The sequence below is a fragment of the Scylla paramamosain genome, chromosome 5 (genome assembly GCF_035594125.1).
Source record: "Scylla paramamosain isolate STU-SP2022 chromosome 5, ASM3559412v1, whole genome shotgun sequence".
Lineage (NCBI taxonomy): Eukaryota > Metazoa > Arthropoda > Malacostraca > Decapoda > Portunidae > Scylla > Scylla paramamosain.
This window is the reverse complement of record NC_087155.1, coordinates 14,015,211-14,030,891: the sequence shown is the minus strand read 5'-3', so window position 1 is coordinate 14,030,891 and position 15,681 is coordinate 14,015,211. Positions and strand designations below refer to the sequence as shown.

Here is a 15,681-nt window from a genome sequence, read left to right as displayed (position 1 = left end):
CTAAATGAAATAAAAATAAATATAAATAAAAAATAATACTGTTTAGCAATTATTTATAGTAACAGATCCAATGTTCATCACATCTCATACCAAAACTAACCTGAAATCGTTCTCTCAAGAGACCCACAACAAAGGTGACTTCTTTTTGTCTGAGTCCTGCGAACTGTGGGCCACTGTGGTCCTCCAGGATGCGTAGGTATGTGTATGTTACTGATGCAACAATCACAGGAAACTTGTCCAGCCAAGGTCTGGAACAAAACAAATAAAATTTTAAAAATTATTACAGAATGCCCTAACAGAAGTCCATCCCTCTCTGAATGTATATGCCTTTGTTGACTCTAGGAACTATTCCATAGCAAGGTTTACTGCATAATGAAGTGTAAGAAAAAGTTACCCCCTACACAGAGGAAGATAATAGCAAATTTCCTTAATCCTATTTCTCATACCAAACTTGCCAGAATGATATGAATCAAGGAAGAAAAATAAAGTACATAAAAAAAATAAGCAAACAAATAAAATAATGAAAAATAAAGAAAGGGACCATATGAGATATAACAATTTCTGAATATATGTATTTCTATCACCTACATATCCTTCCTTCCTTAGTGAATTCAGTTACGCAGAACATCACAGTTCAAATGGGTCTTTAAGAGATGCACATACGAACATGAGAGCATAGGTTGTAAAGATATGAGAGAGAGAGAGAGAGAGAGAGAGAGAGAGAGAGAGAGAGAGAGAGAGAGAGAGAGAGAGAGAGAGAGAGAGAGAGAGAGAGAGAGAGAGAGAGAGAGAGAGAGAGAGAGAGAGAGAGAGAGAGAGAGAGAGAGAGAGAGAGAATTAAGCAGTATCACAGATGCTTTGCAAAAACTGCACTGCTCCTCTCTTCAGGGTATCCCTCTATCCTACTGCCCCCAGAGTCTTATGGACTGCTCAGCATGGTATGCTTTGATGTACTACTGTATTATGCATTACTGGAATATATTCATTTCACCAAAATGTTTTTTTCCAAAAGAGCTCATTAATAACTAAACAGAGAACATGAATTAGTAATGCAATTACTTGTAAAACTGGTTCAATGAGACCTAAAAAAGTGATATAAAAAAAGTAAGCACTTTAATATCAAGTACAAGTAACAGCTAGCAACACAAGCTGCACTTTTAGAGATAAAACCTTTTGTCCGCATAAGTTTTCAGAATCATCATTTTGTCTTTTTTATGTTCAGCACTATTTGTTGAGTATTTTCTTGCTATAAAGTAAGCAAGAGGATGAAACAATTGAAGAAACTATCATATGAAGCCTCCATCTTCAGCCAGCAGCAATATAGCAAAGGAGGTAATCCATGCAAGCTGGTGACAGTGGCTACCAGCTGGACGTTACCACAATACTGCAAACCATATACACACGAGCCAAAGCCCCACTGTGAGTGAATTAGAGTATGATTCATTCAGATATGTATAGAAATATCTATAGCAGCGAAACCTGTGCCTGGTGAGGAAATACTGTACACTAATCCCTCCAATATCTGTTTTAATTTGTGCACAGCATGTCTGGATGTTGCATTAGTCTAAGTATTGCATGTCTTATTAATTCTTATCATTTGGCAGATAGTGATACAGAAAACAGTACAATACAGTATTATTAAGTGTACAACCAATTCGAAGACGCATATCTTCAATGACATTTCAGTCGCAAATACATATTTATTCATATTTTGCTTAACTTTTCTCCCTCTTTTTCTACCACAATACATATAGAGGCATATTTTCAAAATGATACATGTGCATGTAATGGATGAAGCCTCATGAATAAGAAAATGAATGTCAAATTTTTTTCTTTTCACATAGTAGTAAATTATGAAAAATAATTTCCAGCCATGAAAACAAGCATGTATTCCTTGGTAAGAGGCAACAAGTGACAGAATGGCAGAGATGTGGACATGACCGAGTGTCAGCAGGAACACGGAAGAATTGTGGTTACAAAGATGTGTGGAACAATAATAGCAAATGCTAAAAATTACTCCAATATATACAGTATATCTGCATATATAGTATACATATATACTATGGACTGCATATCATATTTCCATGTACACATCACATACCTGAGCATACAGATTGTTTATGTGGGTAAACCATGTTTTTCCCAATGAAGTCACACCAGTTTGTTGATGAGAGAGGGGAAGAGAATGGCCGGTGTTACACTATGCGGTGGACACAATGGCTCTACCCCATTGTGAAAGCACACACAAACATATGAGGTGCCTCACTAACATGATGGTTACACCAGACACAAGGACAAAACACATGGCAGAAAGCTTGGGCCATGCTGGAGGCTGACATGTGTATGTCTGGATATTGATGAATCTAATTATTGAATGGTCAGATAATGGAAGGATTACTGTAATATCAACAATCCATTCTGTAACTCCTGTTCATATGCAGCATATCCTGTTGCCAATTTGTAGGCCTAAATAAGTGAAAGTAAATCCTTAAGGCAGTCACTTAAGTCTAGTCATGTGGTGGAAGACACAATGCAACTCATTTTGCAGGGAGAACTCAGGTGGCTTCCTTAGTGGCACTGAAGGCCTCTTACTGAAACTTTTGTGGCAATAAATCTTTTTTGTTATATGACAGTATTGTTGCCCAATAAGTTTGGATGAAGAAGTCTCAGAGAACAAACAGTAAGAAATCTGGTTAACTGGTACTGCAAGGGAAGTTGAAGCTCACTGCCACAAACACAATCTGCTGTTTTCACATTCTCTGGGGCTTGCATCTGAACGGGCTCAGAAACAGCATCTTTCACCACGTATCTGTTTGTCTGAATGAATCAGTTCTTTATCAGCTATCTATTTATCTATACCTGATACCCATCCCTAAGAACTTGTAACCCACACTTCTAAAAGAGACCAGCCACCACTACTAACTTGAAATATAGAAAAACTATTCAAAGTGCTTTTGCATTCTGATGTAATTGAAGTCAGTGACACAAAATGGGCACAAGCACCTTGACACATACAGTGCGATACTGAAAGCTTGAGCTGCATTCATGTTGTAATTTAAAAAGAGCTAAAGCATGTGTTCCTATGACCACACCTCAGTGCACACACCCAGTCAATCTCTTGGACTAATAAAAACACTATGCAATACATTTTGGTGCTCAAGGGGAAGCAAGGCTGGCTTGAAGTTTGGGCTGAGTAACTCATAGGAATGTTTATCTTATCCAATCACAGGTAATCAACAATGATTAAGATGCAAGTGAATGTAAAATTTACATGAAGACTTCTGCAGTCACAAGTTACTTTTCCCATTGTTTACAATGATAACTGGTGCACATTATCTTGAACAGTTGCACTATTCAGCATTTCGAATGTGAGCCCTTTAGCTTATAGCACAGCAAGTAAGTGCAGCAGTGTATATGGAGTTGGTCTGCCAGTGTTGTTCAAGCGGTCTTTCCTTTCTGGATGTTCCTAATTCATTCCATTCACACTGAAGAAAATAACTTGTAAGATGTTACCTATCACATGAAAGCCATTTCTGCAACTTCTGGCTTATTACCTCAGCAGGAAACTGAGTGCAGACAATACCCTGGAAGATGCCCAACCATATCATACCCACGCATAGTTATCAGAGACAATAACCTTCATATCACACTGTACAACCAACGCAGATCAAATTTACCCTAAATAAAACAATTAAAATCAACTGCAAATTAAAAGCACCTATTGAATAAAAAAAAAACAAATAGAAGACTATACCTTCATCATAGCCCTACAAACACAAAAGCCAGAAGCAAACACCAGAACAGATCAATTTAAGAGGAAACTGGTACTACATTAACAAGTAATCTTGTGAGTGCAAGGTGAGACTTGATCAACACTAATCTATGTGCAAACTACAGAAGTACAAATAAGGTTACTTTGGAAATATTGGGTGGAGTTTATCTAATGCCAAAAACTCAAAATAAGGTACTATATTTTAATGAGAAAATTCAAAATATAGGGCTGACTGTGTTTCAACCAAGTACTATATGTATGATAAATTCTATCATTGCTAAACATTCCAAAATTTTATATCAGTTTGTTAAAACCCCTTAGAGGCCACAAGTCAACTGAATACTCTAAAACACAAAGGCAACTAATTTAACTGAATTTTTTATAATTTTTAGAAAAAAAACTCTTACTTAAAGATTTCTCTAAGATATTATTTCAAATCCATGCACAACTCACCTATTTTCTCTTAGTATATCTACTAAACTTTCAGCCAACCACACATTCTTCGCCGACACATCTCCACCAGCAATCTGCCTGAGAAGGCACCACACCACTCCCTCCACATTGTTAATTCCTGTCTTGACCAGCTCCCGCACCAACCACAGCAGCTGTCTTCTTGTGCTTTCTGACAACCGGGAGAACCGCTCACCAATAATCTGGTGTATGAGTGTCTCGGTCACTACCTTCAGTGAGTCACGGGACACAAGGGTCAGATCATGGTAATGCTGCAAGGTAAATGAGTGAAATGAGAGGCTTGTTCAAGCACAAGGTGTGCATACATAAAACTTGAATATATTTTTTCCCCTGTATAATTTCCCAGTTATAGTTATAATGTGTTCTAAACCAGTCTATCAGTAACTGTTATATTGTAACACATTAGATTTATAAAAAAAAAATTTATCATGATGGATAGACAAGTCCTGTGATTATTTTGTAACTATCTTAATTACTATTTTCACATCTGCTTTTCTTCTACCTGGATTAACCATATCTAAACATTAACTGCAAATTAATATCATTATTGTAATAAGTTCAATTCATTGCAAGCAGTACAGTAATATTAAAACCAAATGAATCCCAAAGTTGGAGCTGTTCCACTCCCACCCCCTCTCCACCACCTCTGCCACCTCCACATTTCCTGAAGATAAGAACAAAAGAAAACAAGAGATGTTTCAAGAAGCCAACAGACCTATATGCGACACTTCCTCTATAAGTCATACCTACCTGTGTTCAACCAAATGTAAACTGGCACAACAGTGGAAAATCTCTCTATGTCTCACATTAAAGATCAGAAGTAGGATATTTTGCTGAACAGAGCACAGCACAGCACAGGGAGAGCAGTCTCATAAAAGTTGAGGGCTCAAATGCCACACTTAAAAAAATTTGAGTGACTGAGAACAGTCATTGTTTAGAAATGACAAGCTGACACTGTACAAACCTCTTCCTACATCTCCTTGTATGGCCTCATTGACCTTTCACTGAATTCATTATAAAGCAAGCAATGGTTTAAAAATAATCTATTTGGCAAAATTAAACAAACTGCACATGATCTATCTATGTCAATGCCCAATTCCTGTTCTGAAGGGTTCTCCCAAGGGGAAAGCCACAACAGAAGATTCTGTTATTTCTGCTCTTGCATATTCTAGCCATGGCACCTCTTGCTCTCACACTCCACCACTGTCTTGCACTGATCACATGTGCTCCTAGTCATCATACTTTCTACTATTTCTTATGTGGCCAAATCAACTTTGGACACTGCACATGACTTTATAAACCATTTAATTCCTGTTAACCCCTAGAGGATGGGGACATTCTTCACGGATGTCTCTCCCAGCTGGGCTAGTTTTGACGATTCAGCAAAAATAGGCCATTTTCCATCACCAATTTCTCAATTCTGCCTTGACTGGTTAAAATGCAATAGCATCACACTTATCAATCCTTCCTCTTCATCTCCCACAAACCTGAACTCTGGATGATGTGGTGTCTCTGTGGTGAAGTGAAGTAACTTTCAACAGGGCTTTGTCAGCCTGCATTCAGATGGTTGTGTGCCATGTGGTGGCCTGGCTAGGGCCCCAGCTGGGGGGCCACAAGCCTCCTTTATCTGCTTCCCTCACCAATATCTCTCAGTCACTCACTCACATGAATGCCTAAATCTATCATTTTGTAGACACACTAAAGGAAATAATATTGCTGTCTGTCACTTATAACATGCAAGAAAAATTGTAACCGTCATGGCTGGGAGGATGTACATGAGTGAAACACAAGTCTACTAGTGTTTTATTTTTCTTCGGTAAAACCACTTTCGAGACTTGAAAGAATAATTTCTCTCTCCCAATAGTATTTTCACTAAGAGGTTGTTTTGGAGCAAATTTGTCCTTATGTGGAGTGGAAGTCACTGGCTGCATATTCTTATCCAAGGAATCATAGGATGAGGAATGATTATTTTCCCCTGTAGCCATCACTATGGCTCACAGGACACTGAGGTTCAGAGTGAGGCATCATTGTTAGGGAAGGATGTTCGCAAGCCCAAAAATTTGCGCAGAAATTTGAATTAAGCCTGCAAAAAACAGGTCAACTATAGACACTAACCGCCCTCTATGCTGCAACAATTATAGATGCCACCCGCTCTTTAGGGGTTAAACACACTTCCATAACTTTCATCCACTGGCCCTGAAACTTTTTGATAATCCACATAATTTACCCCAAAAACACCAGCTTAGTTGTTCTAATAAAACTTTGTTCAACTGTAGACTTTTTAATGATGTAAATTTTTTGTACTAATTTTGAAGCAATGAATCTTGAACTAGTTTTGAAAACAGGTAGCAGTTTACAATCATGTGCCTCAATGATAGATAAAAAAGATAAAAGAAAAAGAAATAACATGAGATGTGAAGAGACCAATAGGATCTTCTTCCATTATCAGAATGTATAAATTTTAATTTCTATAAGACCACCAGGGTACAGTATATCTATGTTCATCTTTGGCCTTCAAAATTACTCATTGTACTGCCAAACAAAGCCAATAACTCAAAAAGGAAATCCACAACTGAGACAAGTGACTGACCAGTAAAATGTCTTTTTTCCTTATACTGTAGGGCAGTGATTTCACAAACTATGCTGTACAGCATGACTGTCACTAAAATCCGCTGCCTAATTTTCCTGTGTTTTTTAATTTGTGCCTTTTAGTAGACCTGTAGTATACTGATTACATGGTTGATGCACTGTCATAGTCCGAGATGCATCTTCACCGCACCACTAAGTATCAAAGTTTGAACACTACTGCTGTGGATAAAGGAGTGTTGCTTTATCTGAAGAACTCAGATAACATCACTCCCAAACATTTTCCCATACTTATCCCTTCTTAATAGTTTCTATAATTCTGCTTTACCTTTCTGACAAGCAAACTTCTCCATAAGAACTACATTCTTATTTCAGTGGTAATATTCAAGAGGCCTCTGGCTCGTTTGCAAACAGAATCACTTAAAAACTAAAGACTGTACATCCATTACCATAGTATTACAGGCTACATAATAAAACATAAATCAGGAAATCTACCTAATTAAATCTGATGAGGTTAGCTTGATATAGTTCACCCTTAGAAGAGAAAAATACAAGTTGTTGAAGACACTTTCCAATGTTGGAGTGTGTCACTTCCATAAATATATAAACATAAATGTATAATAATAAATAAAAAAACAAAACAAATAAAATAAAATATAAATAAAATGAATAAAAAATAAAGTGTGAAATTAGTGAAAATGCATTGAGATGTGACATGTACAACTGGAGAGAGAGAGAGAGAGAGAGAGAGAGAGAGAGAGAGAGAGAGAGAGAGAGAGAGAGAGAGAGAGAGAGAGAGAGAGAGAGAGAGAGAGAGACTTCAAAATGATTAAAAGTAAATATCTTAAGAAACATTTTCAAGTAATTGCAAATATAATAGAATTCTGAGAACACTAAATCACAGGGCAATGAGAGTTTCCCGGGATGAAATATACTCCACCACCAATAAGATACTCACCCTAGAGGCTATGGAAGAGTCGGCCAAAATGCTAACTAACAGGCCCAGGCAAAGCTCATCATGGACCTTGCGGTCATCTAAGGCTTTGTTTAGTGCATGATGAGACTCCTCTTCACTCAAGCCTCGAGTAAGGCTGATCACGCTGTTGTAGGCTTTGTCGTATTTCTGTAAAACAAGACATACATTAGTACACCAGTGGTATATCGATCATTTCTAAATGAAGAGTTTACCAGACTGATGTTAATAGTACTAGTCATCATCTCTGTACTGTCTGTAGAGCTCTAGTACCTATGTACACTGAATGTTGCTGTGTGTCATGGGGAAACCTATCATGTCATGCTTTGACTATGATAGCATAGAGGCTCATGTACTCAGCTCAAGCCAAAGGACACATTTCAAATCCTAAGGCAGATGGAGACAATCTGGGCAGGTCTCCTTTCATACTGTGGCTGAAGTTCACCAAGCTGTTTTTCTAAGTTCTATTTTCATGAGCTACACTAATATGAAATAGTTGGTGCAGAACCTATGGTTGGACAGGTTAAGTTAACAATACTTAGTGTCCTCCTATGAGTTTTGTTTGGTTGGTTTATGTAAAATGGGAATGTCACTGGTGTTTATCCTTGTCCAAATTTTGGGAATGCTCACAAATGTTCACTTACACTAAAGTATGTCTGGCGATAAGAATTGCATTGTTTAATACACAAATCACATATTAATAACTTTATCAAAACTTAGAAACATACCAAGTATGAAAATGCATAGAGTAAATTATGAAATAATAAAAACTCCATAGAATTCCTTAAACACGCAGGTGTTACTATGGAATTACGTAATCAACATGTAATAGTTATCAGAAAAAAAAAACTAAGTATGAAAAGTATACAGAATAAATCTAGTAATTCTCTCAAAACCTAAGACAAGCATGTTACTAAAAAGTAACTTTATTCCAGGGATAGGGTGAAGTAATACATGTGTGAAAGAGGTGTTAAGGCCTTGTCACATGATCAATGGACAAGTGTGGTGATCCATTATGAGAGTGGAGAACACACGGAAACTGATCATGTAGATGTATGGAACTGATTCACCGTCCATGCTTGAATAGCTCTGTCAACAATACAAAAATCCCGCTGAACATGCTCATAAGTAAGGCAACTGAGTAGTGCACTTGGCCACAACACTCACTCACTCACTGATCATGTGACAAGGCTTTTAGTAGATGCCAAATGCTTGAACAAGCAAGAAAGGAATTTCTGGAAAGGGAGAGGTGGAATCTCTTTTGCCATGCCCACCCTCATTGTGGCAAATGATGAGCAAAATCTACATAATTATGATGGTTAGCTACTCACTGGTCTATCAAGATATGAATGAGCCCTCAAAAGTAAGAATGAGGATCTCTCACCCCTCATGTATTTTTCTGTGACTAAATGATTTAATTTGTTGTTTGTTATAATGTCTCCACTGGACCTTTAGAGCTTTCTTTCAGACACCAGACAAATACAGTAAAGTACATCAATCAGATATACAATTGTTAGGCAGTTGTATCATCCTTCAGTATCATTATTGGTGACGATAATTGTGTGCTGTCAGTAAGTATTGTTGTCATCCTGTGCTTGGTCTTTCTCCACCTGAAGTCACCCCTCCAGTCTGCATTTTAGGTATTGAAATCTTACAGAACTCACAACTTGTTACAGGGCAAAAGGCCTGTAGCGCATCAGTGAAATGACTTTGGCATGGAAGTGGGAATAGTGGGAATCTTAGACTAGAAACTTTTTGGTAACTACTACTGAAATAAACTTAATAATGTCCAGAACTACAACCACCTAACTAAACTATATTTTTCTGATAGACTTCAAGTGTTTTGTATTAATTTTCTTAAGTACTTATGCATCACCATACCAAAACAAAACTAATGATTTCCAGTGAAAATGAAAACCAAAGTGAATTTGACTTTTATTGCTGCAGGGTTAATTTTATAGGGCAATGAGCTCCTGTGGGGCTTCTAACCCTATGGGGCCACTGACAACCCAGACATGCCTCCTCTGCTAGGCTCTCACCACCTGCTGTGTGGCCAATAATTATGAAGTTAATATTTCAAGAATGATTTCTGGTGAAAAGTTATCAACAAAGTACTACATTCTTACTCTCACACAATGTTATGATAATAAAAAAAAAAAGGGTCTCATCCACCAATATATGTCGTAATTGTGAACAAACACTAAATACAAAGTATGTATATATGCAAAGTCTGAAGCATCAAGATAAACCATAACACAATTTGCATTCTGCACCAGGAATGGTGTAATTAAATAGAGAGAAATTTAATTCTTCATTTAACACAGTGGTTGATATTCTCAAAAATTGTTCATTACTACAGACACGACCTAATGGGATTTTCTGCCTGAATGTAAATTTCCATTTCTTATCTTTTTAGACACCTCTCCGCATGCTTCAAGCATTTCTTTCAGAATACTGAAAGCTTCCATACATTCTTGTAAATCTGTCATATCTACCTCTTTGTGACTTGCCAGTCAGCACAACCTGTGCAACTTTCCTGTGCATGCTTACATCAGAACCTGGCACTTTGTTGCACTTATAAAATGTCAGTTATGAGTACAATTTTCCATATGTTTACTTTTGTAATGCAGCAGAGGATGCCTCATGCATTATTTTTTCTCTACTTTCAACTATTCATATCTTTTCCAGGCCAGTGCATCACCTGAATGCAGCTTTTCCAACTTCATATGGATATGGTGGGGAGGGAAGCCCACCAGGTGAGAGAAACTGTTGAGATAAGCAAGGATCTATTTGAACGTGTTACACTCCAAGAAAACAAAAGCTGATTAATGTTCGATTAACAGTGCACTGGTGACCAAACACCTCACATCCTGATAATGACAGCCACCACCTGTCCTCCAAGCACTACCAAGCAAGCACATGATCACTCCTTCCCTGCAACCCTGAGGTTAGGTGGTGGTGGGGAGACGCCTCATAACCTACACAGTGATGGTAATCTTTATATCAAGCAACCACTTGATGTGAGAATTACTGTTTTGCTGTAACACATGAAGGAAAACAGAACCTTTATTGTCCAGCCATAGTGGAATTCTCTCCCCCTCTCTTAGCAGCATGCATGGCTCAACCCCAAGCCTGCACTAAAACCAAGTGGCGCCCTGGGAACAATACTGAACATTTATGAAATATCTAATTTTCACCACATGGGGGGCCCAAAGTGGGAAAAATAATAATACATGGTGCTCGTACAACTGAAAATGTATGGTTTGCTTGCATTTACTTTATACTTACGTTAACAAAAACTTTAAAGTCATGCACAGGGTATAGCAGCACCAGTACCTGTCTTGTTACCTGGCAGGCTGAACAGGGGCACCAAGCAGACTTAAATTTGTTTAGGGTAGGGTGTGTTTAGTTCTATACCTACTGCACTGCTGCTTACTAATACCTGCCGTACTAGCCTGGCGCCTTATTTGTATGGCTATAGCGGGTTATATATTCCCGGTAAAGTGCAAGAGATAGGCACGTAGGTGTAGCATAGGACAAATAAGCAAGGCAAAGGTCGTTGTTGACACGATCAGCTGTTCCCAGAGTCGCCATGATGCCGCCCTCACACACACACATTGCCCATTTTTACCTCGTCTAACTCGACCCGGCCCTCAATAACCGACGTGGTGAACAACCGGGATGTTATAGGCCTCTCGTTGGTCATTTTGAGGGCATAATCGTCCTTGTTCCGCACGAAAACCCGGAAAGTACGTGGCACTGAGCTCCACACAGCCGTCACAGGAGCCGCGCAGCCATGGCGCGGCGGAATACACGGGCGGCGGAGTGGAGACGTTGTGCGGCCTGAGGATCATAACACATGATTTCTTTCCAGCTCTTAAATAGGCTATCTCAACCTCAGAATAATCTATTTGTATCTTCCATGTAGCAGCTTTTAACGTTCCGTCAGTCAGAATTGTTCAGGCGCAGAGTCTAGTGGGCGAGAAAAGCCTTGCAAGACGAGTCCTCAGCACATGGCTGCACCTGCCAGACCCCAAACCTTCCTTTTTCTCCCTCCTCTTTACCGTGCCAGTTACCCGGTGGCCAGGACGTGGGGAGCAATGTTCAATCAGCTCCACGCTATACATAGTTGAGTTCAGGCAGTAGAAATCTTTTGATAACCCTACATAGTTCAGCATATGAATGTTAACCTTCACATCATAAAAAAAATAGCGTTCAGTACACGAGGTGTGATTATTTCCTGCCTGATCTTATCTCGTGTAATTTAAAATAAACATTAAAAACGCTTGCATTTCCAGCATTCTAGTGCTTGCTACGTAGCTTCCACAACGCGACACATTTCTTTTAGGAAGTCCCGCGCTGGGCTACATGTCCTGTCCACCTACACAGGAGTAAACGCATGCTATACGGCGTATGTTTACTATTATGAGGGTCTGGAAGAAAGCTAATCCCTTATTTAAGATCGAGCATCACGCAAACCACGCGGCTGTGCCTTGTGTGCTCGCGCGGTGGTGGTGGGAGGAGAGTGACGCCACGCTGTGTAGTGCTGTGGCCTGTGAGCCGCGCCGAGTGGCTGGCAGGATATACAGTCCACCACTACCAACTTTTCACCCACTCATGTCCTTTTTTTTCTTGAATTTATTCCTATGGATGTTTTACATGACTGCGTCAGTCATAAAAGTTTATCATTAAGCAGAAGCTTTTTTTTCTTTTTTTTTCTTTTTTTCTTTCAACTTCCCGCGTCTCTCTCTCTCTCTCTCTCTCTCTCTCTCTCTCTCTCTCTCTCTCTCTCATGCTAGTTGTTTTCCATATCCTGTATTTGGTTGCCTATGAATAATAAGTCGGTTGAAATCCGGTAGAGGAACTGAAGGGATAGGATCACACTCCTGCAAATCCTGAGCGTCTGCTGGGGCATGCAAGTATTCGTTAGGTTGTAATATATCAAGTGGTCCTCAAACGGCCTAACCCACCTGCCGGAGTGACGCAAGGAGCGCTCCAAGAGTTCATGCGTGCCCGTGAAATAATGGGAAAAGCAAATAGGAAAAGCTATTAAGCAAGTCACTCCGTAAAGTACATACGTAATGAAACTTATTTCGAATTGTTATCACATTGGAGGCATTAGTTAAGAGGTTGGACTTTTTCTTTATTTCTTTATTCTCTCGTTTTCATGTCTGAAATAATATAGCGGATGTAAAACAATCTAGCATCATATATATATATATATATATATATATATATATATATATATATATATATATATATATATATATATATATATATATATATATATATATATATATATATATATATATATATATATATATATATATATATATATATATATATATATATATATATATATACTACATAACAGCACTTCAAGTTATCATGTCAAGAAAAGATTGTACAATGCTTAATTAAAAAAAAAAAAAAGAGTATAGAGATCTTCATTTAGTCATTTACATAATGCTTACGTATATTTACTATGGCAATCCATATATATCAATCACCTACCAAAGCATTCCACTATTAATAAACCATAGACACACACACACACACACACACACACACACAGGTCAATAATGATAATAATAACAACAATAACAATAATAATAATAATAATGATAATAATAATAACTATAATAATAATAATAATAATAATAATAATAATAATAATAATAATAATAATGATAAATAATAACAATAATATTAATAATTATTATAATAATAACAACAACAACAACAACAACAACAACAACAACAACAACAACAACTATAATAATAATAATAATAATAATAATAATAATAATAATAATAATAATAATGAAATTATCAATTTTGCAGAAAAAAGAAAAAAAAAAAGTAAATGAATATCCAGTCTGTGAGCAATAAAGGATGCATTTTTTTAATAAATAGCTCCACATTACGTAATTGACGGGGAAACAACACCAAACGACTTCAAAGAGCCTAGCGGATGAACACAAGGCTACTCCTACACGCGGACAAGGCCGTTAGCACACAAGGTCTACACTCGCTGGGAGCCACGGGCCGGTAAAAGTGAGAGGGAGTGTGACGTCACCCTCCCATCACAGCCCAGTTTGCATGGTTTCCACATCCTCTGCTCGTAACTGATGCTGTGAAGGGCCTTGATCCCAACCATATCAGTCGCCATTCGTAAATTTATCTAGCGTATGTCAGATTTACGATTGTTTTCTGCTTACTTATATCTTTTTTCAGTTATATACTCTCTTTCCTGTTTATTAGTTTCGTCTCACCTCGCTGTCATCTATTTATATATTACTTAAAATCACTACCACCAGTCACGTATACGAGTAAGCTTTCAGATGTCTTCTGCACTTGCTGTGAACTATTTTCGTCTTATCTTAGTGAAATCTAATTATGTTTCTTGAATACGCTACCACCACTCATAAGCTCTTTTCAGTCACCTATACCTACTGTGAACTATTTTCGTCTTATCTCTCTGTAATCTAAGTACGCATACAAAGGCCCATTCATTTACTATAGCAACGCTACTCATATACTGTACATGCTTCATCTGTTAAATCCTTACACTCACTGGAAGCCCTTAGTCGGATTAGCCGGAGTCCTTTGTCTCTCTCTCCAGGGAATGCAAATTAAGTTTATGACCACATAAGACCTAAATGAGGACACGGTATTACAGACGGGACCTGAAACACAACGAGAAACAAAAAGAATAAAGAAAAGTGGAAGGCATTTTTAAGCCTAAGGGAAGAAACTCGATATATGTAAAATGTACTCAGTTCTGTAGCACAAACATATCCTTAAAATAATCTGAATTTATGTAAGAAAAAAAAAAATAGATAAATAAATAAATAAAATAGGAGCAAGAAACAATTTTACGGGATATGGAGGTGATGAAAACAGAAAAAGAGACGTATTGAAAATGTTTAGAAAACAAACTGCTACTCAGACATGAAATTTACAAATAACCTTTCAGTGATCGAATGGTTGACGCAACATCGGGGTCACACGGCAGCTGCCGGCAAACACACCAGAAGCAAAGATCACATGGTAATATTATAAACTTAGGAGAGACGCATTAGCAAGAAAAGGGGAGGGACGAACCTATGCTCGTCTTCTTGCCTATCAACTGCAAGGTTAGGCTGAGAGGCATAATAAACATCATGACATATGTAGGGAAATGTAGTGAGTGGAAGAAAACAGGAAATTTTTAATAAGAAAATTGAATTGGTAAACGTCACATATTATGATAACACTTTTTTTTTCCAGAGGCAATTGTACTGGTGATAAAAAAGGGCCGCACTTGTGCTGGGAAAAATTCAAGGAATTATAGAAAATGATATGGTTGAGGCAACAGTCATGATGAAACATCCCTGGTTGCTTGAAGCGTGTACAGAACTGAGTATGTCATTATATGTTCTCTTCATAAATGTCATTGTTACCACATTCAGCACTGATGGCGAGCTCCATGCCACGAACAACCCTGACTAAGGACTGAGCGCAAAGCGTTACACCGTAAATCGCATCCTTCACCACGGTGGACAGACATGCCTTTGGTTTTGCTCCGGCCACCACAGCCCACGCTTTAGTATTTGTGGACGAACCATTGCCCATGCATGCATACCGAGTTCTGTCCTACAGCAGAGTAACATTGGGATAAAACATGTGTGACAGTTATACGTCATTCTTTCAGGTGCGCACATACCGCTATAGTAATATGTAATAGTAATCATACTAGACTATTTTTCAGCTAAAATTTGCCACACACACGAAACATCCCAGGTGGACACGTACACAAAGGATCGAGTTTCTACAAGAATCGGCGTCACCTGTGCAGGCCGGCGAGGGCAAAGCCACCTGCACGGACTGAACCATA

At 38.1% G+C, this 15,681-nt stretch overlaps 1 protein-coding gene across 2 annotated transcripts in view; it reads right to left on the bottom strand.

Annotated features, from left to right (window-relative positions):
- LOC135100547 (integrator complex subunit 3-like) overlaps window positions 1-11,666 on the bottom strand; it is a 35,421-nt gene extending 23,755 nt beyond the window's left edge. The window contains exons 1-4 of one of the 2 annotated variants that reach the window (XM_064003537.1): window positions 11,434-11,666; window positions 7,788-7,952; window positions 4,226-4,494; window positions 101-248 (exon numbers count right to left, since the gene is read on the bottom strand). In XM_064003537.1, coding sequence (XP_063859607.1) covers window positions 101-248; window positions 4,226-4,494; window positions 7,788-7,952; window positions 11,434-11,508 — 657 coding nt within the window. In that variant the 5' untranslated portion in view covers window positions 11,509-11,666. The remainder of the gene's footprint in view (window positions 1-100; window positions 249-4,225; window positions 4,495-7,787; window positions 7,953-11,433) is intronic. The other variant, XM_064003536.1, reaches the window with a different exon arrangement.
- Window positions 11,667-15,681: the final 4,015 nt, after the last annotated feature.